Consider the following 27,891-nt stretch of genomic DNA (forward strand, 5'->3'; position numbering starts at 1 on the left):
GCTTTCAGGCAATGACAGCACATTTATGTGAAACTAAAAGTGAGAGTGATTGCACGAGCATGAACTTTGCCCAGTAAGTGTTTTTACTTAGGCCTGTGTCAACAAAAATATATCATGAGAAATAACAGCTGGATAAATTAGGCTCCAATAAAGTTAATAATTATTCTCATTTCACAGTTTGTACCAAGGGATCTACGGGAGATCCATGCCAAGGTCCAGCCCTTTCAAATGATGAACAGATCTCAAACCTCCTTCCTAGTTATAGTCAGCCTGGGGAGAAGCAATGATACACTTCATGGATGAACCCACGGCCTGGATTTTATCTGTGGTGTAACAGATAAAACACTGTTCAAGTTACTGAGCTGCCACTGAGCAGGTGACTTTCGAAGTCTCCCATCGAGTTATAAATACCAAGTCCTGTACATACTGCACACGTATGGACTGAAAAAGAAGTCATCTTGTGATTCTTGCTGGTGAGCAGGATGGAGGCAGCTACCTTTGATGATGTCTCATGTCCTAAGCACAGAAACAGTCAAAACCACACAATTCAAGCTCATTTTCCAGAGTCCAATCTTCATTTCTGATTACAAAAAATAACCACACACTGCAGAGGAAGCCAGCACTCAGTCTCCTAGTAGCACAAATCAACCCAGCATAATACAAACAAGATTATAAACCTCTCGGGGGGGGGAAAAAAATAAGCAACGAATTGCATGTTTCAGATAATCTTTATCTTTCTCTCTGTAAGTAAGCAAATAGTTTACAGTGCAAGTTGATTTCCACAGAACGAGGATCAGACTCCAAACACCAAGAAACAAACAAAAAGGTTTCCAGAGGAACTCACAAAGAAACAAAGCAGGAAACAGAGGACAGAAGAGATCATGAGAACCAGCAGATCTGTGGGAGGGAAGAGGCAACTGCATGGGACACGGGACGCCCCACTCCAGCTGAGGTGCAAGTGCCATACAATCAGAGGCTGGCCCCACCAAATCACATTTTTATAGACAAGAGAGATTGCAGGTAGAACAGAGACCTCACCCTGTTCACGTCTGAACAGAGACAGGGTCAGGATGGGAGTCGTGCCAGACGGCAAAGTGGGTTGTATGCAGAGAGGGAGGCTGGGGGGCTGGATGGTTGCGGCAGGTGGAGGACTAACCTCTCTCTACTTCATATATTTCTTACCCTTCAGAAAACCATTCAGGCTTTATTTCAGCTTTCTACTGGCCTGGGACTTCAGTCCAGTTTCAGTGTCCAAAGGATGACAACTCCAACTACAACTCAGCAGTACTCTTGCGTAGCACTCTTGCTAGGAGAGCATGGTACTGTTGCAACCACTCCAGCCTCAAAACTTCAGGGCCTCTCACATTTCACTGTCTAAAGACCACACAGGTCTAAGCTGCCTCTCCCAGCAGAAAAAAACATTTGACTCGATCCCCAGGATGTCTCCACCTACCCATGTGCAAGCCCACGCTGCTGAACCGAGCCAGCAGCAGTGGGTCTCCAACCAGTTCTGGTTCTGGCTTCCCAGACCCCACATGCTTGGGACCCAATACATTCAAGGTCTGTTAACTTGATCACTAGCAAAATGCCCTGAAGAAGTGAACTTTGTCTCAGTGCTCTCCACTCCCTAGTGACATGGAGATGCTTTTCCTCCTACAGCTTCCAAATTCCTCCTACAACTTCCCTGAGTGCCTCCCTCAACCCCCTGCCCCAGACAGTAGCGTGCAAAAGACCCTTCCACTCCCTGCATTGCATCAGCTTGCCAGGCAAAGATGGAAGGATGTGGTCCCCCCTCAAACCCAGGTGACATTGTCCTTTCAGTCAACGGGAGAAGACTAAAAGCATTTAACAATCACGTCTCTTGTCCTCAGCCTCACTGAGCCAGTCCCTTCCTCCCTGCGTGCTCACACGGATTAAGCGGGGCTTTCCAAGGTGACACACACCCCATTGCAACAGCCCAGCACAAAGGCTGCTGGACCTGGAAGCCAAGAAAAAACTTCTCAGGCCACACCAGGGCACTGGCTACTACAGAACTTCTTCAGCAGCTTTCCAGGAAAGGAGTAGAGATTCAGAACTGAGACACAAAGTTTTCCTTCAGCAACTTCTCCTTTCATTTGGTGGGGAAAGGCTTCCCTACCAGTAGGCAACTGAGAAACCAGGGAGATGCCTGCAGACAGAAGGGATGCCCGGAAACTTATAGAGCCACAAAAATGTAACAGCATTTTCCAAAGCCCATCTCCTGCAGGAATAGCAGCTTCTCCCTTGCACCCAATTTACAGCTATAGTCTTTTTTTTAATTAAATACTGACTCTGATCAGAGTGAGGACAGGGTCATATTGGTTTCCACACCACATCCAGGAGCAAAAGAGTAACAGAAGAGCTAAGAAAGGTCTGATTTCTAGTGCAACCACAACAATGGACAATCCCTTAGATATCTTTCACTCAAGGTTCATGGCGAAGGGTGAGGGAAGAGAAGTGAGATGGGGGCGGGATGTCCAAGCAGGTCCCAATTAAAGCTTTAAATGACAGGGAGGTAAATGCAGTGATTGTCCTTTTGGTCTCCCAGCTGGATGTGAAATGCAGGAATAGCTGTGATGAAGCAGCACACAGCAGTCCTTGGATCCAGTGTATTTCTCATAGTAGAGGCAAGTGCTCTCTTAGACCCGTTGAATTTCAAACAGCTTCACGTCTGTGTCATACCAGATCGGGGGATCCACATTCCTGAGAGAGAAAGACAAAAGCCACTTAACTCTGTGGCCAGGTATGTGGAATCCAAATCTCACAGCCCACACGACAGGAGCTGACTGCACAGAATGCCTTCAAACTTTGCTCTTGTATTCCCTGCTAATGCCAGTTCCCAAAAAGCAGTACTCCCAGGACAACTTTCTTCACCTCCCCTGCTCAAACAAAGCTTGGAGCAACTGACTCACTCTAGTCTCTCCCAAGGCAACAACATCTTTCTATCCTGTAAATATGACACAATCCAGAGCTGGCCAAGTACATGCAATTCTTTCTACAGGTACCCCAAAAGTTTGGAAAAGACCAAGTTAGATTTCAGCTGGCTGGTTTACCTCAAATAAATAACTCCCCACATGTAGGTCCGGAACCACATGGCAGTGCCCGAGTTTGCCTGGTACTTGCGGATGAGGATGGGGTGAGGGACAGGGAGCAGCCCCACCAGTGTGCCATGCTGCAAGAACTTGAGGATCTCCGATTCATCAGTGAGACCCCTGCAAAGAGACAGATCAGGAACACCCTTCGCATGTTCCACAGACACCCCCAAAACTGCTGCAACACAAATTATCAGTCTAAACAAATACAGAGCTGGCAACTGTGGCCACCAAGAGCACACACTCCACTGATAAGAAGAGTTGAGAAGGGATCAGACAAAACAAGAAGCTCAACAAGCAAAATAATGTCTGGTCTGCTGAGACCATGAAGCTTTCAATTACACTTTACAAGGTTTCACCTAGAGACCCTCCAAACTCAAACTGTCAACCTCACACTGCACAGCCCTTTCTCTCCAAAAATGTACTTACTTGTCAATGCAGATCTTCTCCACCTGAGGAACCAGCACCTGTAAGAGCCGCATGATTGTCTGCAGGGGAAGCTTTGACTTCCAAGACATCACCTGTAAGGAGGAAAGCCCACAGGGAAATCAGTGCACTGCATTGGTAGTTTTTCTGCAATTATGTCCACTATCTCTACAACAAATGAGGTTTACAAAAATCAAAGGATGTGGATGAACTGACTGCATAACAGGAATACAATAAACCCTGGAATTAGCACTAGAATTATGAGCCACTCAGTGAAACTAGCAGGACACTGGCTTAAAATAGGTAAAATAAAATATTTCACAGATGGAGCTTTGACCACAACTCAAAGACATTCCCCTGTGAAGAAATGCTCCTCTGGGGGATTCTCTGTTGGCATGGGAAGATGGGGGGCAGTGGGGTGTGTGTGTGTATGTGGCATTTTTGTCATAACTTTTTTCCTCATTATTTATTTCCTCTGTCCAGATTGTCTCACCCAGTCAGGAGTTGGAGTCCACTGTCCACTGGAGGATGCACTAGAGAGACGCCTTCGATCCCGACGGGGATGTAATGCCTCCTATCAATAAATATTATTTTAAAACAAAACAAAACAAAAAAAAACAACAAATAAAAATCACATTGAAGAGCAGCTCAAGCCAGCTGGTGAACACAGAGAGGTAATGACCCATGATGATGTTTCGTGGGCTGCTGGAAAAAGAAAACCTTTCTTCTCCAAGTTCTCAGCCAAAATCGCACTTACTGACAACACTAATGTGTGCTTAAGACATCTTGCAGTACACAGGCCTTCATCTGGTACCAGGGAAGGCCAGGAAGGGTAAAACTGGAGCTGGGATATACGGGAATTCTGTTCATTCCAGTTTATTCAAAGCCTAAATGACAACATTATTTTGCAACGTTTGCAGCTACAACCTTATTGTTTAGCCTGTTCAGCTTCAGTGCAGTGTCCTCATCAAGGTTCTAAAAATAAAACTCATAAAATCATAAAAATGTCCAATTTCCTTCACATGACCCCACCCTCTTCCTCTTTCCTCCACACTCTCCCACAGCCCTCACCCCCTCACAGCTGCCACCCAAATGCTGGCAGCCAGCTGACAGGTTTAGGAGAGGAAAGATGGAACTACACCGAAATACGAAGGCTGTTGAACATTTCATGAGACACCTTTGAAATGGTTATGACCGATAAGGGGAAAACATTACAACAGATAAAGGAAGGAAATTAAATCAGTCATAAGGGTGGGTATCCTAAAATCTATCCAGTTATCTCTTAGTGATTTATGTTAACTCAGTAGGCTGGAAACAGGTTGGAGCACAGAAAAAAGAATGTTCAGATAGTCTGAAACCCCACAATCCCTGGAGACTGGACAGTGTGGGCCCCAGACTGCGCTGACAGTGAGGATTCTCCTGTAGCATATTCCACACCCACTGCTTTACTGCCCGTCACCCGCCGTCTGCTGTCTGGCCCCCGCCCCACAAACATTCAGACGCGCTGGAGCCAGGTAGGAAAGCTAATGGGCAACTCTCTGAGACCAAACGCCCACATGTGCACACAGACAAGCAGAGAGGATCAGGACATAAGGGTAAAAGATAGGAGTCTTCAGCCTGCTCCACTAGATTGCGATGCTTTTGCAAACATCCCCCATTTGGACCCCAATTCTGCAGCCCTGTCTCAGCTGAAAGCATGTCGAGAGCAAAACAGGCTGAAAAACTCTTGTAGCACCACCAAAGCCCACAACAACCAATGATACACCTCCTGCCCAGTTCGCTGCACACCTGGTGAGAGCTGGTCTGTCAGTTTGGCCATTCCAGAGAAAAATAAGAGAGGGAAAGCTGGGAAAGTTACGTGTTTAACCACGGGGCAGCCATGCCTCCCTATGCAACTGGATGCAATGTTCTCACTGCAGTGAAACGGCTCAGTGGACAGTGAATGCTCAGGCAGGGCGAGAGGCAGCACTTGGTGTATAAATGTGGCCTTGCTGAAGGAGGAGAAGACATGCAGGACGGCCCTCGTAATACAGGGTGTTTCAAAAAGAGGGACCCAATTTGAAATGACTATATTTCTGCAACGGTGAACCACCTACAGCGAAACTCTTACCACTTGAAAGGACAGGTAACTCCTTACATTTTATGGTAAACCGTTCGTAGATCTTTTGTGTAATTGTAACATATTGTGATCCTGAAATATACTCCTTTGAAATTGGGTCCATCTTTGTGAAACACCCTGTACATTACCTATAAGACAGCCTAGAGATTTTCGACACTGGACAGGCAAGGAGATGGACTGAGTAGTTAACAGAGAGCACTAAAAGACTGCTCCGCTGAAACTGGAAGATTGGCTGTCATAGCTCTTGATGGAGACAACTAGCAACAGCCAGAATGCTGACATTGCCACCAGGACCTGGGAGGCCAGCACAGCCTCAATTCACAGATGGCAAAGCCTCTGTCTTGTCCCCATGACCAACAGCCACCACTTTGGGGGCAGCACCTCAGCCAAGCCCTCACAGGAACACGTTGTTCACTACACCAGCCGGCCAGAACGTTCTGGTAGAGCTCTCCATCCCAGAAAGGAGAGGAAAAAGCAGCCGTCAGCACCTGAGTCAAAAGCCTCTGAATCAGGAATACATCCCTTTGCAATTACGCACTTGCTGGTCTATCAGTGGCTTTCAAGGTGGAGAAAGCTCACTCCTCTGGTGTTCCAGCTCTTGTGTCACTACCACAAACATGAAACACCCAAAATGACGCAACAGTCCTCCTGAACCACGGTGTTTTCCAACACAGTGTGTGCGCATATTGCCTTTACTATGATGCCTTTCGGAGGGCAAACTAAAATCTCCAGTTTTAGTTCATTTCAAACCAAGCCCTAGACCTTCCCCACAGAGCAGTGTCTGGTCTTACCCTGCTCCAGGGCTCCCCGTCACTCGCAGCTGAGGGGGGGTTACCCTCTGGGGAAGGCTGTGAAGACTCGGGCTCCAGCGAACGCATGGTCCCATCCTCCGACACCTGTGACTTCTCCGTGAGCTTGTCAATGCCTGTGTTCAAAAGAGAAAAAGCTCAGCAACATAAGTGAATCAAATACGCTTAAAAGTGGGGGGTTCTTCTCTGTGCTACCATACACAGACACCCTACATGTCTGCTGACATCTGAAAAGCTCTCCTCTCCGCAGAAGCAAGATTTAACCTTAATTTCACTGCCCCAAAGGAGTTCATTTGTTGCTAGGAAAATGCTCCCTGATGTATGAGGAACACAGCTTCACATTGATATAGTCAAATTGAGACAAAAGGTCAACATTAGGACAAACTGGCCACGTGGACACTAAGTCTGAGAGGAAAGAAACTCAAAGCAGTTTACTTTGACTTGTTTGTGATCAGCCTGGGCAAACTGATGTGAAACTCAGGCTGAAAGGCAGCAAGTCATTCACAGATGTAAACTCTTAATCTCTCCCACACCCAGTGAAAGGGTGAGTCCACACCGTATCTCACAGAGAAAACAAACTTCTCTCCTGTTACAAAGGTAAACTAACGCTCACCTGGAGTAGCCACCAAACTTGTCTTCAGTGTCCCTGGTTCAGCAGGGGCAGCAGGACGTGACCCTTCCATGGAGACCCCGTCCTGGGAGTTGGTGCGAGAAATAGGCTCAGGAGTTTTCTTCTTGCGCTGCAGACCCTTCTGGATGGACTGCGAGTCTGTGGGTAAGTTGGCCAGCTGGTGAAACACATTCCGCTTGCGGATAACAGCATAGACCAAATTGGAGTTCCCTGGGAATCGCAGCAATGAAATGAGCAGAGAAGTAAGACTCAAAGAGCTCTGTCAATACAGCCCAGTTCACTGCCTGCATGAAGCGCTGCCTGCAAGCTCAAAGAACCATCCTTCTGCCCACAAAGGCAACGGCACAAGGAAGAAAGAGCAGAGCTAGAGATCCTCTTATCCATTACAAAATAGTAAAGAAAATTCAGTTAAATCCTTCCTAGGCTGGAAGGCTGACAAGAAACGGCTTAGAGACTGACATTCAAACAACTTAGAAGAAAAAGGGTAGTTTAAACCACATATTAACACCTATTTTTGAAGAAAAAGTTGTTAGCCGATATTCAAAATTTCTCCATCTTCAAAAGAGTTCACAAAAAAGATCAGGGACATTCCATTTGAGGAGAAACAAGCCTGAAATAGCCAAGCCAAAAGTCCAGAACTCTTCCTGTCTGCAAGATGGCAGAGAACAGAATGAAACCGTCTCCTAAAATAAAACACAAATCACGGCCACAAAAGGCTGGTTTAGGATCTGGCAGCCATCACTTGCAAGATTTCCATTCAGGAAGCAGAACAGCCACTTGTCATTTGCAGTTTTAAAGCAAAACATTACATTTTTGAGCAGGTTAAGGGATCTTGCTCTATTATATCCTTAAGGTAAAAGATTGTCATGCTTTTAAGAGGGAAAGCATAAGGCAATTCCTGGAAAGGCGGCAAGTGCCAGGACTTTGTTCAGATGGGGCTGCTTGGTCTTCAGCTCCAGTGACCTGCCAGAGCAGAACTGAGAGGTACTTCTGAATGTTTAAGGGGATGGAAGTTGTTTTAGCCCCTCACCTACATTGCTGAGCAACACAAGCTGTTTCACAGCAGCATCGAGCCACTCACAACTTACACTCACTCTCGCTTACACTCACTCTCTACCCATCTCATCCTCTGGTCTGCAGGATGCTGAGGTTATGCTGATAATTAATTGCCATCTCATTTTGCTCTAACCCAATCTGTCTGGGCCAGAACCCCACTCTGATTACCAACTAACCCAACTTCTCAATTTTAGCCCAACCTCCATATAGCTTGTTTCTACACTTCTCCCGTTCTCTCATCTCTTTGGACTTTCTCTGAGCTTCCATCTCACACTCTGTCACACTAAACTAGTGCAAACCCAGCAGTCAGTCTCTTACCATCAAACTGATACTGAATGATGTTGTTGAAAACTTCCAGCAAGAAGAAAACGAGATGGTGGTTCTGGACAGCAGAGAACAGGAACCAGGTGGTGGAAAAAGCCTCCAGGAGATGCAGTAACTTGTTAGCAGCCACCATGGAGAGAGACTTCAGGTATGGAGATACTGTGGAAGGCAAGAAAATGAAAAATGGAGAAAGAACCAAGGTGTATTTATTCACGTAAATACACAGTTAAAAATGTGGCTCTTAGCACCCTCCCACCCTGCACTTGGGGAAAGCCTCAGAGAATAGCTGAGCCCAACAGGATTCCACAGAACATTTCCAAGCATAAAATAAGTTAAACAGAGCTATTGCCCAGTGAAAGTAGGCTTTTCTGCTTCTAGAGGGTCTGGTGTAGTTTTATACTAGTAACAGCATCTCTGGCATGCCTCTTGAAAAACTTACCCAACTGGAGCCACCTGAACACTCACTAAACCCAAGGGAAGCCACTGCCACGGTGAGGAGGTGGCACTCCCTGCTGGGGAGGGACAGCACTGCCACCATGCTCTCCACACCTCATGGCAAATGCCCTTCGGCCACCCCAGAGGGGCTCCAGGGGCTGCTGCCCCACGCTGTGCCCCATCCCAGTGAGCCCAGGCTATGACCCTGCAGGCAGGTCTGATCTGCAGCTGCCACCTCCAGCACAGACCAGAACAGGTCCCAGTTTCCAGCAGCAGTTGGTGACACTGGTCAGTGTTAAGGGGCACAGGGAAAGGGGATAGAGCAGCCAGAGCTGTCCCCTCTGCAGGCTGTGGTTTCACACCAGACAGTGCTTACCATTCACAACGATGGTGAGCAGGCAGTCAAAGAGAGGCTGCAGCCGCTGATGCCCGCTAGTTATGATCTTGTGAAAGACCTATGGTAGAGAAGGAGTTCTTGAGCAAGGTAGTACCGTACTGAAAGCACCTTCTCAACCAAAACCAGCACCACCCCCACACTAATCGCTTTCTGACACCATTCCTTCCTAGGCAGGGCCCTGCACACTCCACAATTACACAGGTGTGGAAGGCTGCTCTCGCTGAAGACTTGTGCTCCAGGACTACAAGCTTTCATTTACAAGGAATCCTCTGGGGACTTGATTAGGGCTCTAGAACACCGCAAACAGAAACTGACTGTCAGCTGTTCCAAAACACACCAGCAGCCTGAGACAAAAATAAAGCACCAGGAAGTAAGAAACATCTTCACCTCTAGTGGATTTTGATTCTGAACCCTAACGAGAGCTGCTTGAAATGCCACAGAACTAATCATTTCATATTTGATTTTTAGTGCAAACTTCTAACTCAGCTGTTTGTCCTACTTTTCTTAACTATACCCTCAGACATGGAAAGATGCAACTGCCTCACAACCAGTTCAGGGCTGGAAATCTAGAAAGGATGAGTACATTGAAAGAGGAAGGGCAGTTATTTGTGTCAGGAAGGACAGAAAAGAACTGCTGGAGCTGTACTCACTATGATGAGCAGATCTGCGTGTGTCCCTGTGAACACAGGGATGTCCATAGGCACTCGTACAGAATACGGCTTATTCAGTCGAACCCCAAAGTTACGCTCCCCACTGAGAAGCAGGAGGATAAAGACCCCAATGTGCATCAAGCCCACTCGTGCTGCAGAAAAAACCAACACACCAACAAACCAAAAAAAAAAAACCCACATCACAGTCAGGCCAGTGGACTCCTGAATAGAGAAGGGCAGTGAGGAGAGAGGAAAAACACTGTGGGGCTGAAAGAAAAACTGTCCAGACCAGACTACCCCGATAAGGGACTTCCCACACAGAGCTCCCTCTGTTACCAGTACCACCATCCTTCCCAAGCCCATCTGTGAGGTCAGTACAACATTAAGTCTTGGATAGATCATTATTTTCTTTGTTATGTTCTTGATGTAAACCCATCATCATATCAGGAAAGGTCTGATTTCCTCTTTCTGCTACCCAGTGATGGACTTATGCCTGATTTACACCCAAACCAAGAGCAGATTGCTCATTTCTCCTTCTTCATAGGACCAGGGACATAGTTTTTGACGAAAGGACTCAAAACAAGTCAACACATGGTAAGGATTTCCCCTTTCTATGTTGTGGTACAGACCATGTCCTGCTTCTAGTCTGTTACTACCATGAACACTCAGCCAGTTGAACCACTCTACTCCACGCTGACAGAAGATCAGGAACAAGCACTTGAGATGCTAAATCATATCAGTGGTAGGAAGGAAGCACCTAAAAACATTCTAGCTCAACTGTCAAGCAGAGATGATCCCAAATATTGGAAATAAATGACTTACACTGGTCTGCTCTGGCATCATTGAGAAAATACAAGATCGGGACAAGGATGTCCAGAACATCACTGCTCTTCAGCACAAAGAAGAGGAATTTCTGGAAGAAAGGGGAGGATTTCAGACAATCAAAAGCATGTTTGGTTTTCTGCATCATCCACAGGCCTCAAGCCAGGTAGCCTCAAACTAACCAGTCTCTCAAGAACATTAGAAAGGCTGGTGTATGCATTAGTTCTTCAACTCCAGTGATATTTGTAGATATGCTCCTGCATTTACCTCATGTGTTGACCTCCAGGAGCTGCAGCCTCTCTCACAAGCTCTCTCTGGAGCCAGACCCCCCCAAACCCACCCAGCAGGGAGTAGTGCTGGTAACCAGAGCACTGCAGGGTCACTGCCAACCACCCATCCACAGTTCTTCACCGGGGCTCGGTCCAGCCAGAGCCACACCAGGCTCTGGGCAACAGGCAAGGTGTGGCAGAGCTCAATAAGAAGTAGATCCACACCTTGTTGAAGTCACAGAGTTTCCAGAAGAGGACAAGGAGTTCCTGATGGAATTGGATCTTCTTGGCAGAGTTTGGCAGGTAGGTCTGGACCAGCGGGTTGGATAATAAGCGGGCCACTCCTTTCAGGATGAACTGGAAATCCTGCCAACAGACCAGGAAAGAGACTGCGGTGGGCCCAGAGATAACGCAATCAGCATGAAATCAGACAGGAAATAACTCAGGATAGGAGCACGTTACCTCCTCTCGGTGTATTCTTGACAGGTAATTCACAAACAGATTGTCTGGTCCAGGAGGCTGCATCAAAGACAAGGAGTGAAATGTTTACTGGCAGCAAGGTTTACTCAGGAAGTCAAAGTGTAACCACTGGCTCTAGGGGCTAATGTCTCTCATTTCAGGTTTCCTCCCTGAATGACACAGCTCTAAATTCTAGGAGACAGGGCACCTCAGGGAACAGTTAAGTCAGTGCTTTTCAGTTATATGCTGCTGATTCAAGCCAGTGATCAAAACCTGGTGGTTCGGTCATCTACAGCTGTTTATGGACCTACGGAAGAGAAGCAGAACTGGGACAGAGACCTCAGACTGCAAGGAGGGGGGTTGTGCTGGGCCCTACAGGTCAACATCCAGTGCAAGCTGGTGTAAGAGGACCGCAGAGCTCAGGAGAGCAGCAAACAAAGATCCTAGGGTCACTCACATCCACATCATCCATAGCTGTGCCAGTGGTTGTGCCATCCACAGTGGGACTGGAACTGGTGGAGCTGTCATAGTCCAAAGTGACAATCAGTACTTGGGCGGCCTCCTCCACCAAGGGCTCACGGTAATCGGAGAAAAGCAGGTGGTTGTAAGGAATTCCATAACCCACTGGGTCATAGGCACAGACGACATTCAGGAGTGAGGTGAAGAGTGGGAGCGCATGTCTGGGGAGGAAAAAACATTCTTAGAGCACAGAAGCAAGAAGCAAAAAGTGCTGCTTTTGGGAGGGACAGATATCTTGCTCCCCAGGAGTTTGTGCTGATGACAAAACAGTCATCTCCTCTAAGCTATGACAGTGGCCCATGGCTGAGCAACTCAGGGACAAGAGCTGACACTCCAGCTCCCAGCTGGTCTCCTGGACTACAGCTGAGAGGGAAGGGGAGGTGACAAAAGCCACGTGGCCTCCAAGAGGAATTCTGTGCAGCAATCTCAAAAGAGGATAAAACCTCAAAGTTCTCTAGGCTCTGAAAAGACACAACCACCTCCCTTCAGCCCGGACTGTGCTTCCCCAGGTGACAGTTGCTCACCTGGGGAGCTGCAAGACCCAGAGGGGACAATGTCACTAGAGGGCAGCATTCACCTGCCACCATAAACTGCCCACTGCAGCACCACATCACCATCCCCACGGGGGAACCGGATCTGCCATTTCCCACAGGACAGGGATCAGTCCCGTATCAAACTCCAGGGAGAACCAGGCTCAGTCCCTCCTTTACCTGCTGAGGAACAATTCTCACTAAGCAGAGGCGCTAACAGGGTGTACGTAAGATAAGGACAAAGAAAAAGGACAACAGCCCCTAGATGTTGGAGGTATGAAGTCCTGTGATTGCCCATTACCAACCCACTCCATGGAAGAGATCTGAAGGTGTTTCTCCCCATGGCACCCCACCCTTCACCCTCACCTGTTCTCTGTAGAGCAGAAGAACTGCACCCAGGGGTTGGCATTGCTGCTGTCCGAAGAGGGAGGCAGATACATGGCCTCAGAGAAACAGGTCAGCAGCAGCTTAAGCAGCTCTGTCCTGAAAGAAGAGAAGAAGCCAAGACCTGGAGCTACTCAGGAGCAGAGGAAGCACTATCACTTACCACAACACCACATAAGAAAGGCTCAGTCCCGTCTAGAAGTCCTCCCCACAGAGAGCTAAGCCCGTTTCATTTTATAAACAATTCTGCTGTCAAAAAACTCAGCAGAATTGCTGCCTTATGAAAAATAAATACAGTACAGAGCTCTGTGGCACTTTCAAAGCAGTAATGTTTTGCCAGTTCCTGTTACAGGCACTCTGACTCCCATATCATACTACGAAAAGCTATTCAGGGGGTCAGCTGCTTTTTCCTGTGTCGCCAGTCCTGTTGGCTCAGAAAGGAGCAGGTAGAAAGCCCCTTGGGAATTACAGATACCCAAGGATGGAAAGAGATCCCATCTCCTCCAAATCCCCCTCTCCCAAGCCCAGTTTCTTTCCATTCTGCCTTTGCAGAGCCTCTTACCTATTCAAGTCATGGATGTAGTTTGGCTGTGGAGAATGAGCAAAGCCCACTCCTGCCTCCCAGATGTACTCACAGCTGTCGATGGAGTGGATATCTTCTGCTGTGTCCTGTGGGGAGAAATAATGAGGTTAGACCACAGAGGGCAAAGGCAAGACTTGACAGCACTAGTTGGTATCCAAGGCAATTCAGCCACCCTCTTCAGCAACAGCAAAAAATTAATGACCAGGAGCAAGGGCCCAGATGAATATGTTTGCATCAAGTGCACTTGACACGCTTAGGCTGTCTCTTTTCTGCATTTGAACTAAGGGAATTCTACCACATGCTTGCTTTCCCTCTCTGCATTTGGGGAAAGCAGATCAGAGGACTGTTTCTAATTGCTCTGCATTCCCCTTGCATAACTTCCCTCCCACAAAGGCACTGATCTCAGGACAGCAGGGCTTGAGGGCAACCCAGATGCACTTACCACCCCAACCATGACTCCCACAAAACCAGCACATTGGCAGCAGCTCCTGCTGACACAGAAGCAACTGCAGCTTCCTCCACAGTATGGGCTTCTGCTGCCTTGCTACTCACTTCCTACAGATAGGCCAGAGCTCGCCTGCTGTCAGGTTTCTCACCAAGCTGCTCAGAACAACTCTTGCTGAGAACTGAAGTGTCCAAGACCTTCCTTCACAACCAAATCTTGAACATCTCCTGTCAGGCACAGGCTTCATGGGAAGAAATGCAATTACATCCGCAAAACTGCTCCTACTGCATATGACTAAACAGGAATGTGAGGAGGAGACAGCATGTTATCAGCCATCATTACAGCAGTTGCCCAGGCCTAAAAAAGCAGGGGCTGATGTCTTCAAAGAGCTCAGCCTTTGCAAGTAAGTGACAAAACACAGATATGCAGGCACCGTGCCTGACAGAGGAATTCCCAATTTCTAGCCATAATTTCAGGACTGACTTCAACAGGAGGGCAAACAACAAAGGACTATGGCTCACTCATGGGAATCCTTTGCCCATTCCCTCCCTTACTCTTTCTCTTAATTCTGCTTCAGCAACTTGTCCACCACCACCTGCATCTCTATGGCCACGTGTTTTTCTGCCGTGAGCATGAAGTGGTTGCACTCGTCTCTGCTCTTAACCTGCAGTCAGAACAGATCCAGAGAGGGAAGACAGCTGGGCAAAGACTGCAGAGGCTGCAGACAGGCAGCTAACAGCAAGGAACATAAAGCATCCATGATCCCATTATCTAATTCAGCTTGTCCAGAGCCCTGGAAAGCCAGGCTGCCTGCTGCCAAGGGACAAAACACAGGTCAGAGGGGCTCTCCCAGGAAAAAAAAATGTTGTCATTTGGATTTGTGCAATCCATCCCAAGTGACAGCACAAGTCCATCTCTTTCAGCCACACTGCCACTTACTCTTGGCACATACGCACACAACTCTGACCCAGCCTCACCCCTCCATCCCCAAGTGACAGATTTTAACCCTGTTTCTACTACCCAGAAACTCCAAGCAAGCAACTTAATACTTGGATTTATCAGGGAATTTTGCAGCTATCAAATACACCGTAGTTTAGCATGCTCATTTTTAATTTACTTCATAGCTATACCAAAAAGGAAGGCTGCCCAATTTTGTTTATAGACTGGACCTGCAAGAAACACAACAGAGTCATTGGTGGGGTGAGAGAAAGAAAGAGGGAGGGAGATGCACCAGGATTTGTCCTTAGCACACCTGGTAAGGAGATCCCTGCTTCAGGGAACTCCACTGAAGTAAAGACAGTCACCATAAGGATCAGAACACATTTGTCTTTGCTGCAATAATCCAACGAGGTAGAGGAGGTGGAAAGACACAACAGATGCCATTTACTCATTCAGACCACAGCACCTGTGATCAGGCAAACAGCTGCTTCCTGCCCCGGGCTGCACCAAATTTCCAGTGAAAGAACAAGGTGCTAAAGGTCTCTGCTCCACTGGCAACAACAGAAGAGCAGATGTTTGCCAGCACAACCACCTTTTCCTGAGGGGCGAGCTGTAGTGCAGGGCTAAGTGCCAGCCACTCCATCCAATACTCACCCAGCTGCCTCAAAACATCTATTTTAGAAGGCACACACACCACATGGTGAACCCAAAATGTCGATCAATAGTAGCCACTGTGGGTTCAAGCTCAGCGACTCTGTATTTTCCTGTCTGCAGGTTTGCAGGGAGCTGCTGGGGTTTTCCAGGGTACCCCCCACCATGCAGCTGATCTACCTCTATGCAGATAATCTCATGATTCAACTTACCACCGTGCTCCTCCGGTGGCTCTGCACAGTGAAATCAGGACAGAAGAGCAGATCAGCGACAGCCAGGAGCAACGACTCGGCCAGTGGCCGGGCATTTTCATCATCCTCATCTCCCTAAAAGCGAGAAACATGAAAGAGCACTGTCAGCACAGGGTTAGCAAAGAGCACACAGTAACACTAGTGTAACACAGCAAGAGAAGATACCTCCCTGTGTGTTCTTGGCAAGTGTAAGAAGTTACCAAGGAACAAGAGGGAGAAACACATAAGACTCAGCCAGGAAAGAAAATCCCCACTGGAACGCGACGACTAAACAGGAACAAGCTCTTTAACAACACCAAATGGAGCAGACAAAGGCCTAGAGTTGTTGGGGAAATGAAGAGTAGCACGGGACCTTGCCACATGAAGATGTTTGACCTACTGAAGACAAAAGGAAAGGGAACCATTGACAGAGATGAAGGGTTTACAGTCATGAAGGAGGGTAATTTGGATGGCACACAGAGTGCAATAGGAAGAAGCCAGCCAGCAGAAACAAGGTGTAAAACCTCTCAAAGTCCTGCACGAGCTGCCCAGAACTGGAGGTGACAGAACCAGCTGCATGCAGCAGAGTAAGCACGACAGCAAAGGGGATTATGCAGCGTGCAAAGCAATCACCCGAATCACACATGGCTACTCCTCTGCAGCCGTTGCCACGGGAAACCCTGCCAGATCCCGCCTGTCAAGGAGCATCCCGGATGGGAGGCCTGCCCCACCACACGCTGCTGCTGGAGAGAAAGGCAGGGAGCAGGAATGGCAGCAGCTTATCTACCTCAGCCAGGCCTCTGTCAGCCTGCGCACAACACACAGCTCTTCAATCACAGCAGGCAGCTAACGGAGATAATGGCCTGTGTGGCTGATGCCTGCCTCAGTGACAGCAGGAACGCTACCATCAAACAGATCCCGGATGCAAGGAGAGACCCAGAGAGGATGGATGGGGCAAACACAGCAAAGATGCTTTTACTTGAACTCACAGCCAGAGATGAAATGACAAGCATTAGGGTACAAGGGGATTTCTTTTCCAAGAATGATCTTTGCTAGCATCACCTCAGCTGCCAGAGGAAGCCCTGCAGGCTCTGGATACCACCACATCCAAAGCAGGTGACACACAAACCAATAGATCTGTACACAACAGAGACTCCCTTATGGGAGGAAGGCACCCACAGTCCATGAGCTCTGTCATCCATCACTGCATCATGAAGCAGGTGAAGGATAATCACTCAGACATTTACTAATGGCCCAGGAATACCATCACCTTCCCCTTCAGTTCCCAGGGAGAAATCAGCCTTCAGACAGCGAAGCTGTTGACCCTAGATTAGACGTGGCTCCAGCTTTCCTAACATCCCCTTCACCTTCTAAAAAGAAGAATAAATGCCAAGAGACAGACCCCTCCTCGGCCGGCCCCAGGGACAGTTGACCAGAAGAAACCTCTCCAGTCCGGGTCCTCGAAGATGTAAGGCAGGATACGGGTGAGGAGCCGGCAGCAGTTCAAGACGATTTGCCTCTCCTTCTCTGTGTGGCAGCCGCTCTCTGCTCCCTGCACCAGCTTCTCCACAGCCTGAAGGAAACAAAACCGAGGCAGGTAGTGTTAGCCTGGACACAAATTTGCAAGAGTTGGGCAGCTCTGTACTGATAGTGACACCCACACACATAAGCAGCTCTGGGAGCCCCTTTTCTCTGAGGTCAATGGTACCTGCGCTGTTGCTGTTTAAAACACTGCAGAAATAGGGTTAACAATCCCAAACAGACCTTCTTGGATTTCTACTGTCCCATTGCAAGAGACCTCACATGCCAGGGGCTAATCCATGCAGCACACGTGTCGTGCCATGTGAGAGAGCCAGCCACAGCAGCAGCAGGCTCCTTCCAGTGCTGCTCCATCACACCACACGCTGCAAAGAGCGGATCAGATTAATCAGCCGCATCAAGCACGCGAGATGCAGGCAGAACCACGGCAGCAGCACTGTGCTGCACAGTGAGAGGCGCTGGCACGGGAAGATTGCACAGAAACAGTCTGACAGGTCTGTATGTGCTGCTGCCATTACAGCAGGGACCTCTCCTGACTCAGAAGGTGGGAGCTGAGCTGCCTGTGACTATGAAGTGTCTGGATTCAGCCTCCAGCAGAGTCTGTCAAGGTCCTGCTGCAGAGGAGGGTGGTAGCCCAGGTTTCCCCCACTCACCCTGTGAACAGGGCTACTGCTTGCAAAACTGCTGCTGGGCTGAATCTCTGCAGCCCATCCAATCACTACTGAAACTGCCAATGGAGACAGACACTGGATTTTTCAGAACAGGATGTGGGTCTTGCCAGGCAGCAACCACAGCCCCAGGAGGCAGTGGCAGGAGGTTTTACCCGCAGATAGAAAAGGCAGCTCCTTCCCCCAGCAGCTGTACCCACTTGCCCGTACTCCCTGATCCCAAGGGGAAACAGAGGGGGAATGAAAGGCAAAACATTTACCAAAGATTCACCTTGCTCTTGCTGCTTTTTAATTCATGAGGTCATGTGCCCCTGCTTATTATCATAACAGACTGGGTCACTGACTCTGCCAGCCTGCGTCATTGCCTTAATGGGTATTTAAATGATGTTTGTGTAGTCTCAGTCTGTCCACACACTATGACTGAGCTTCACTATTTTTCCAGGCACATTTATGGCCCTGTAGAGTCTGAGTCTCCAGTCATGACTGCAGATGACATTCCAGCCATGCTGTCGTGCTCTCCACGAACATGCACCATTGTTAAGCCCAGTGGCACGTGGCACCTGGTGCAGGTCAGAGCCATCAGCCTGGGGAAAGCACTGCAGGAGTCTGCAGGCTCCTCTGACTCTGATACTCCAAGACCTAGAGCCTCTGGATAAACAGTCCTGCAGTCACCAGGTCTCCCTGTCTTGTTTCCAGCAAAGAGAACAGCCCGTATTTCAGTCTCGGTTTAGGGGGAACAAGGACACAGAGAGGTTACATGGTCAGTACAGGTTTGCCAAACTGCTGATTGCCAGAAGCCAGGACACAGCACTAGGCAAGAACCATTCCATTCTTCCTCATTTTTGTATTCTTTCTAAAGCATCCACTACAGGCATCTGTGTGAGGCACAATTCCCAGTCAGAGGTACCTTCAGTATGATTCAGTGGGTCTCATTCACGTTTTGTAGAGCAGGAAAGAAAAACAGGATGGCAACAACCATATAAAACGGGGAAAAACGCCATTCCAAATGTTTCAAATACTGCAAATTCAAAGCTACTCTTTGCGTGGCTCCAATCAGGAGCATTATTAACACCTGCACTTTCCCAGGCAGAATAAGTCTCAGGCTGTTGCTCACCAGTTTGACAATTTGACAAACAGGGTAGGAAATACAAGTCAATGCCCATTGTGCTCCACACAAATACGTGGCAACACCAGAAGCAGCATCAGGGAGGTCCTGATGTCACAGCAGAAGGAAGAAAAGTCTTAAGATCTCTCTTAAACTTGGTCCAACCACTTTTACAGTGACAAACTCCACAACCCTCTGGGATCTATGAGCTTGAAGCCAGACCGATGCACAGTGAGGAGCAATTAGATGCCGACAGAATTGGATGCTTCAGCCTTGCCACAAACATGCCGCCTTGGTACAAAATCTCCTAAGCAGGAAGCACTTTATACAGCAGGTAAGACCCAAGATGACTGATGGGGACAAGAAGAAAAAGGCTCCAAAGTGAGCAAATGCTAAAACCAAGAGAGGAAAGGCTGCGAGTTACCATCAGGAGGAGACAGGGACAAGCATGAACATCATGTGGTACAAAGAAATAACATGGTACCTGTCTCCTGTTGGGAGCCACAGTGGTATTGATCCAGAGACACCCCCCTACTAGCACGGCACCAAGGAGTAGGACAGCACCAACCTTACCTTATAACACAAAGTTGCCAAGTTTGAAGGCGATTCTTCTCTCACTGCTCGGATCTCTGCAGCTGGTACAAGGGCAAAGACATCCTGCACTGAGGTGGCTGTGTCTGCCCAGAATTGGTCCCAAAAAGCATCATCTGTTGCCTCCACAGGCTGCAGAGAGACAAAAATGGTTACAGATGCAGAACCACCATCCTATGAGGTCCGAACTTCAGCTATTATGCCTGGCTTGGGGAGGAGACAAGACACAGAAGAGGTTCAACAAAACACAGTGGCATTGGTTTTGCACCTCCTTCTCCTCTTTGTCGCTAGGGCTTTGGCTGATTTGATGTCAGCAAGAGCATGGGCAGCAAGACACTTAAGTAACCAACTGCATCAGGCTGCGACTCCCCAAGTCCTTCATGGAGTCACAACGTACATGAGGTCTCCTGCTTGTCTGCAACCCAGGGTCTGTATTACAAGATCTTCACCAACGCACGTGGGCCAGGCTGCTCTCACACGCTGTCACCTCCAGAGCAAGCCAAAGACGCCCTGAGAATGCACTGGAATTGCTTCTATTGCAACCAAAGTCTCAAGGAAGCGATGATGGACATCTCACATCAGGACACAAACAGACCCACAGAACTGACAGACCCACTTCAAACCACTTACGGATGCAACAGAATTGATTTTTCTAAATCAAATATTTATAGGGAGCTGGACTCAGTGCAGCTGGTCGCTGCCAAGGCTTTGTTCTTAAAAAGCACTAAGTGTGCAGTTCACAGAGAAAAATGGAAGGAGACTGATATACCAAAAAAAGCAATCCATTTCAGACCTGTAGTCCGAGAAACCTGCTTCCACTAGCCTGGGAACCTGCTGCCTGCAACGGTTCCACAGCAAACAGCAGCTCCCGCTCACCGCGATAACCAGCGCCGTGGGTGCGTCTGCTGTGTCAGACAGGAAAGGGGTACAAATATAAACGTGCGTTTAAATTTAAAAATTCCCACCCACTCCCAGCTCTGCTGTAGGAGGCAGAAACTTGCCCAGCTCTGTGCCATTTCTAAACGCAGCCAAGATGCGACCCAGGGGAGAACAGCTCATTCACAGGTCTGAGACCAAGAAGTGCTGCATTTCCCCCTTTGCTGTCATCTCCAGAACTAACAGCCGCAGTCTGCGGGCAGGTGATGTGTCACCACCACCCAAAGGCGGAAAAGTGAGAGTCCCCAAACTGGTACAGCAGGTTCCTGCCCTGCGGCTCTCTTCCTTATCGCTCCCGTGCCACCGAGGCTGCTTCATGTTTGTCTTGGTCCTTCCAGCCGTGCAATGAATCAGCCCGTGACTCTCCAGTCTTTAAAAATAAAACCCACACGCGTTAAGGCACCTTCTTAAACTCTGCTCTAGTGCTGAGAGATTCTTCATTTTATCACCTGGCCACCAAAGCAAGTTCGCACCAAACCCCTTTCCAAGGAAAGGGCAACATTCTCCAAATGGTTCAAAGACCACAGCTTCTCAGAGGGGATCCGTAGGAACAGCCAAGTGCTCACAGCTTGACTTTCAGCTTTCTGAGTGTCTGAAGGAGCTGGGCTCTTTGTAACGCTTAAATGGAAGCAAAGCTGTTTTGCAAATCTGATCTGTAATTACACTTTTCAAAAAGAGCCAAGTAGTTGGAAATCAGATCTATGTAATGCATGAACCATACCACACTTCCTACACCCCCTTTCAAACCACGTACCACAGCCGCATGTGTAATTGCCACACGTACCTCCTGGCTGCCTGCCACAGCCGCTCCCCCCAACAACAGGGAGCAGCAATTGCTGCTAATTGGAGATCATGCATAAATAATGGGCTTCACTCTCATCTAGAAGGAGCAGAAAACCATTTCCCACCAGCAGACATAGATCCTTTCACCTCCCACTGGCCTGAGGACTCCTCAGAGGCGGAACACAGCCACTGTTTTATAGACGGTAACACAACAGCCAAGACAGATTGAAGAACATGGTCTCCGACTAGAATTACATGGCGGCAAGAAGCACAGCAGCGATTACCCAGGCTGCAACATTGGATGCTGCAGCCACACAAATGTCACGGCTGCCATCTTGGCAAGCAGATTATGCTAAAACAGCATTTCTTTTCATTTTTAATAGCTGCGGCGAGTCAGCTCCTCATCCAACAGATGGTATCCCACGTACAACCCTGGGACACGGATTCTCTACCGAGTCACTCACATCCCTGCAGCAACCCCTCTTTTAATTAACAGTCTGGCATCACAAAACTACTCGATTCACAGAATATTCATCTCCTTGATAGAATATTACTGGATGTTTTTAAGCTGATTGTACTCTGCACGCAGCATCTCTGGGGATCTCAATATCCATCTCCTCATGCTGAGCTCACCCAACAGCCTGTATCTAACACACAGAGAAGAGAAGAGAAGAGAAGAGAAGAGAAGAGAAGAGAAGAGAAGAGAAGAGAAGAGAAGAGAAGAGAAGAGAAGAGAAGAGAAGAGAAGAGAAGAGAAGAGAAGAGAAGAGAAGAGAAGAGAAGACAAATACAGAGACCTAGAACAGTCTTGTTCACTGGCGATGGACTTCTTCATTTGGAAACATCAAAATTTAGTTACATGTGTTGGCAATGCACAATGTGCAGTAACAAATCTCCCAGCATTGCAGCAAGCCTCAACAGGGCTTTAACCAGGAGGGCTCACGAGGAGCTGAATCCTGACAAGGAGCTGAATACTCACCAGGAGCTGGGGCCACTTTGGATCCTCCAGATCAGCACAGACATGCTGGAGAGCAAAGGAAGCTCCTAACCCCCCCCATACTCCACCACAGAGGCTGCTGAAGTGACAGAGAGATGCCACTGCCTGAACCAAGCTCTCCAAATCAAAGAGAAGAGATGGCTGTAGTGCAGAGTGGTTGCTGAGAACACAGCAGGCAGAGATGAGGCGATGTGACATCTCAGAGAGAGCAAGGAGAGGGACTTTTTGCCTTCAGTTCACCTGGGCAAGGTGCGAAGACCTCCCACCTGCACACCGGTCACACAAATGCAGAACCAGTTGTACTGGACACCTCTAGCCTTTATTTCCCAACAGTTATAAATGTTGGATTTCAGGTTCTATTAAGCACCCCACACACAGGAAAGGAAGACACTTGGTTTGCAAGCACCTTGCCAGTTACTGCACAGAGAATCACAGCCCTGACCAGGCAATTCCCAGGCAAATGGGACACGTCACAGGAAACAGGAACACACAGCGGAGGTGACCGTGGCCTATAAACAGGAAAAGGTCCCAAGGCACAGCCTCCCCCAGCCGCTACTGTCCTCAGCCTGACACCAGAACCACCTCTGCTTCTCTTTTGGATACAACCCTCCACAAACTCGGGCAGGGTGAGTGTTTGCACCCTCCTCCCAGTCAGGAACATTCTGACGACGCTTTCACATCGAATGCCCATTCCCATCAATTCCTTCAACAGGTCCCTACCAGGAGGCTGTGCTTAAACCAATCCTGAGGTTGCTGCAAACCACCAACACAGAATCAAGGGAGCGAGCAGCCACCAGTCCTGCCGCATTCTCCTTTTGTTCTTCGCCAACGAGCAGCCATCCCTCCAGCCAAGGCAGTGAGGCATTTAGGACAGGGACCCTCTTTCTGCGACTCAACAGCAGTGCAGGTCCCTCATCCCTCGCTGGGGTTTCTAGGCAGTGCTACACAAGCTCAGGTAACACGCAACAGCAGCGTGCTCCTTCCCACCCCAAACAAGTCAAAACTGTGCAGTGTAATGACCACACGGCCATTCATGAAGCACTTGATTGAGCTCCAGACCAGGCAACCCCGCAGGGCCAGCAGATTAGTTGGAGGCAATTCATGCATCTTTGTACCACCTGTTTGTGAGGCCTCATGCAAAAGGAAAACCTGAAGACAGATTTTTCAAGACATTAATAACTAGCAAGAGTTCATCTCTAGACAGTAGCTCCACATGGACTTCAGAGCAGAAGTCAATTTTTCTACAGGATCTTTGTGGTCAGCAGCACAGAACCAAGGAAAGGCTCCACCACTAGTTCTCTGCTCCCACAGCAAAGGAAACTAGAAAATGGAATTTGTGGAAGTCTGGCACGTAAAGCCTAGGACAAAAGTGAAGTGTTAGTTACAGCTTCACTTTTAAGACAACTTCGCTTTTGATCAACCTAAGAGAGCTCAATACTTGGATACCATCACAAACAAGCTACCAGAAACCAATCACTCTTTAAGCACAAGATGCACTTTTAAGAGCCTCGAATTAACAGCCTGTTGTGCTGCTGTATTTCCACATTAGGGACAGAGAAAGGACTGGAGTTTGTCTCTAGTGTTTGATCCTCCCCATTCCTTTAAAAGCAGAGGCGTAGCTGGCACCAAAATCTAACAAGCTGGTTCACAAGATCAAAATTTCTTATCTTGCAGTCACTTGCTTGTAGGAGCCATTTAATCACCAACTGGCTGGGAAAGGAACACGTGTTTCTCCAGCAATGACAACTCCCGGCTTCAGTTCCCTGTTCTGCCACGGACCAGTTGTCACACTCACAATCTATGTTTCCCTTCACCTGTTCAGTAGGCAGCATTTTTATGGGCAATTTGGGAGGGCTCACACGTTTTCTATGATAAAGCACACCTGGTTTATTATTAAAAGGGTTGGCCCTATCAATGTAGAGGCATGCAGTGTAATGTAATACACATGTACCATATAAAAATCCTAAAGCCTATTTCTCCATGTATGCTAATTCTTTCTTTCTGGTACATGCCCTTTTTGAATCACTCAGAAGCAATTTTTCTTTTTTAATGCTCTTATATCTTCAGAGTTTCTCTTTGGCAATTCAAAAATCAATTAAATCAATTTAATTTGCGTCCAAGTCTTGGTTTGACTTTCAAGTTCTGGGTTTCACATGTGCACAAATGCACAAGCATTTGAGTGTTAAGTTCCTTACTATTTTTTTTTCAATATTCACACTCATTTTTCAATTAATGAAAGCCTGGAGATTATAAGGACTAATTTTTAAGAAAAATCTAACTTCAGTGCCAACTCTGAGCCTCCAGCAGTGAGCAAACAGTGCTTTCTGCTCAACCACTTCCTTCCATCAGAGCCTTGGGAAACACCACATGGTGCATTATTAACCTCATGGTTTCATGTTACCGGTGATTTGACGAAAAGTCTATTTGTCCAGCTACCTAACATCAAAGAAGACGCCTGTAGAAAAGGAGACACGGTGCTGAGAAAGCGAGGCATATTTTGAGATAATAGCTTTAAAGTGGGGATTTGACTCCGTTATTGCAGGTGGGTTTTGAACGCAGGGTCTCACGGAGCAGGAGGCTGCAGGGAGGTCGCTGCTGGTCCGAGGTGCCAGGAGATCCCAGTCACGCACCGTGCACAAGCAAACACCGGTGCCCTTCTGCGGTATGTAAATATGGGAGCGCCAATACCCCGCCCTTTTTCCACATGGCAGTTAGTCTCACCTACACCACGTAGATGTGAAATGAATCCAGCCAAGAATGAAGCTTTTTCGTTTATTCAGGGCCCCGGTGAACCTTCTTTCACTGCACACGTCGATAAACCAAGGGAGGGGAGCGCTCTCTTCTTGGCTGGGGATACGAAGTATTGCCTCATACAGGATTTTCTTTGTGAACAGCAGACTGAGGAGATCCCTATAGCTAACAAAGGCACTGAGAAACTTGGCTTAATTTTATTTTTCCCCCAATCTCGCTTTATAAGCACGCTTCCCAGTAGAGGAAGAACTGTCCAAACGTGAAGATGTTCTAAACTATTTGGCATCCAGAAGAGACTTTGGAAGAATCCCTTCAAAATATTAATTCATGCACTTCTGGTTCTGCCCAGGGATGTTGTGGAACATCCACACCTGGAGGTTTTTAAAAGCATGTTCACAAAGGCCATTCCTGAACAATGCAGATAGAACTGATACTGAAAGCATAAACAGGATTTCTCAAACGCTCTTCCAGCCTTACTTTCTATGATTCATTTCCCACTGCTCATCTTCACCTCTTGAGTCTTCACAGATTTTCTCCCATTAATTTTTAGCCCTTTGCATCCATGCCCTTTTCTCCTGAATACATTCCCCATCATTGAATATCTTTCTGCCATCATGCCCAGGTTTTCTTAGCAGCTGTTATTACCTCACCGCTGAAGGCGGCTCACAACAGCAGCTCTGCATCGTAGCTCAGAAGAACCCAAGACGCAATTTCTCAATAGAGCTAAATCCCTCTGCTCCTTAGACAGAAGGACAGTCTCCTAATTTCCTGACAGGCTCCCAATTTAAGACAAGAACTAAACCAGCTCCCAGGACATGAGCAACATCTGTCAGACCTCCAGCAACCACCCTCCCTATAGACTTCACTCCTTCTCTTCAGCCCGCAGAAATAAAGCGGGCTGAATATATATATATATATATATACAGAAAAGGGGGCATTGCCAAACCTCGTGGTGATGTAAACCCGCAGCTGAACACGCAAGGAGCTGTGGACATCCCTTACGGCAGCAACAGCTCTGTCTGGCAACGCTGTTCAGCGAAGCTCAAGATGTCAGAGGCAGCGAACGCCAAGGCCGTGACACAGACCGGGAACTGCCCCGGGAACCGGCCGGAGCCTCGGCTGAGCTCGGCCCCGCCGCCTTCCCCCCCGGAACGCGTCAGGCCCCGGAGACCAGCGACATGGCAGACGGGATCACATCCCCCTTCGGTTCCCCCGCCTAGGGCAAGGCCGCACCGCGGGAGCCTGGAGCGGAGCCAGAGCCCCCGGCCGAGCTGTCACCTGCACCCCGAGCCCAGCCGCCCCCTTCCCTCAGCACCGGGGGTGTCTCGGGGAGGGAGAAGGACCTGTCAGCCCTCCCCGGCAACCTCCGAGCATCCCCGGCCACCTCACGGCCGGGGGAGGCCGCGCCTCAGGGCGGGCGGCTCCCGACATGGCGCCCCCCCGCACCTCACCCACCGCCCGACATGGCGGCCCTCACCTGGGTCTTGGTGGTGAGCTGGATCACCGCCTTCCTGAAGTTGAGCTTCGAGTCGGCGCTGCCCATGGTGCGGTCCGGCTCGGCGGGGCTGCCAGGGCAGGGCCGGTCTGTCCCTCACGCCGCCGATCCCGCCGCCCCTCCTCGGGCCACGGCTGCCGCCATCCCCCTTCCCCACGCCGGCAGCTCCCCCTGCCTCCCTCCCCGCTGTCAAACCCGGCCTCGCAGGTCCCGGCCCTCCCTCCCCTCCTCCCGCAGCCCTTCCTCCGCCCACAGTGCCGGCTGCTCCTCCTCCGGCCCCGCCGCCTGCCCTCCAGCAGGCAGCTTTCTCCTCCTCCTTCTGCCTCAATGTCCCCTCCTCTCCCATCTCCGGCTGCCATCCCTTCCCCAACTCATCCACTCCCCCCCTCCCACGCTTCGCTGCCCGTGGCCCCTGCACCCTGCCTCGCCTCCCTTCTCCGCGGGGGCCCACGGCAGAGCCCCGTTCCACCCTCCTCCTCCAGCCCTTCTTCACTCTCTCCTCTGGCCCAGGCTCCCTTCACCAACAGCTCCCTTCTCCTCTTCTTCCCTGACCTCTGCCTTCTCCTCCCCATCAGCTTCCTCTGCCCCCATCTTTCCCCCATCTTTCTCACCCCCTTCTCCCCCAGTCCTTGTCCCCCAAAGCCCCTTTGCTCGGCTGCTCTCAGGCACAAGCCCCACAACAGCTCCGTGAAGCCACCACTGGAGACCCCAGCCCACATGGTGGGATGTGCAGGGGGGCCCTGGGAGAACAAGTGTCTCCAGCTCCTCCATAGTCCTGGGTCAAAAGGGGCTGGGAGCAAGCAGGCTTGTAACAAATACCCTGTGCAAGCACCTTGTAACAAGCTCATTGCATGTGGTGGCCCATTAACTCTAATGAAATCATATCCACCTGCAAGGAGAAGATGTTCTACAACCCCGGGGACTGGGAATTCAGGATTTGTCCCTCACCGAACACCTCAAAGCAGCTGTTCGAGGCGATTCAGCGCTGCCTTTGAAGCGTTCGTCTCTCTTTTCTGCACTGAGCTGCTCTATGAACTGCAAGCAGGTCTTTTTGGTGTCGCTGAGTTACATTTCACAGGCTCAGCTCCACAAACCTCCTTTCTTCAGAGGAAATGAGGTAATTCTAGTCGTTTTAGCGAAATAAAGCGATGTGCTGACTCCCCAGCTGGGGCAGACTGTGGGAATTCTCATTTGTTGGCGTATAACCTGTACAGAAATCACCAATGTTTGACTATATC

General features: G+C 48.9%; 1 protein-coding gene across 1 annotated transcript; it reads right to left on the minus strand.

The window, feature by feature from the left end:
* Positions 1-709: 709 nt before the first annotated feature.
* Positions 710-26,862, minus strand: HID1 (HID1 domain containing). The gene is made up of 19 exons (XM_065034903.1): positions 26,636-26,862; positions 19,674-19,823; positions 17,191-17,361; positions 15,771-15,884; positions 13,503-13,609; positions 12,923-13,039; positions 11,965-12,187; positions 11,511-11,567; positions 11,274-11,414; positions 10,780-10,870; positions 9,958-10,109; positions 9,287-9,365; positions 8,470-8,634; positions 7,078-7,305; positions 6,447-6,580; positions 4,030-4,110; positions 3,540-3,631; positions 3,072-3,230; positions 710-2,721 (listed from the first exon to the last, which is right to left on the minus strand). The coding sequence occupies exons 1-19, from the start codon at positions 26,699-26,701 to the stop codon at positions 2,658-2,660; spliced, it is 2,391 nt and encodes a 796-aa protein (XP_064890975.1). The 5' UTR covers positions 26,702-26,862; the 3' UTR covers positions 710-2,657.
* Between the last annotated feature and the right edge of the window lie 1,029 nt (positions 26,863-27,891).

Source organism: Columba livia, chromosome 18, assembly GCF_036013475.1.
Source record: "Columba livia isolate bColLiv1 breed racing homer chromosome 18, bColLiv1.pat.W.v2, whole genome shotgun sequence".
Classification (NCBI taxonomy): domain Eukaryota; kingdom Metazoa; phylum Chordata; class Aves; order Columbiformes; family Columbidae; genus Columba; species Columba livia.

Excerpts from the sequence above, each read along its gene's own strand:
- HID1 (XM_065034903.1), bottom strand. The coding sequence starts at position 26,701 with ATGGGCAGCGCCGACTCGAAGCTCAACTTCAGGAAGGCGGTGATCCAG. Across the intron at positions 13,610-15,770 it reads GCCACCGGAGGAGCACGGTG|GACACAGCAGAAGATATCCA; the intron begins GTAAGTTGAATC and ends TTCTCCCCACAG. Across the intron at positions 2,722-3,071 it reads TGGGGAGTTATTTATTTGAG|GAATGTGGATCCCCCGATCT; the intron begins GTAAACCAGCCA and ends TTTCTCTCTCAG.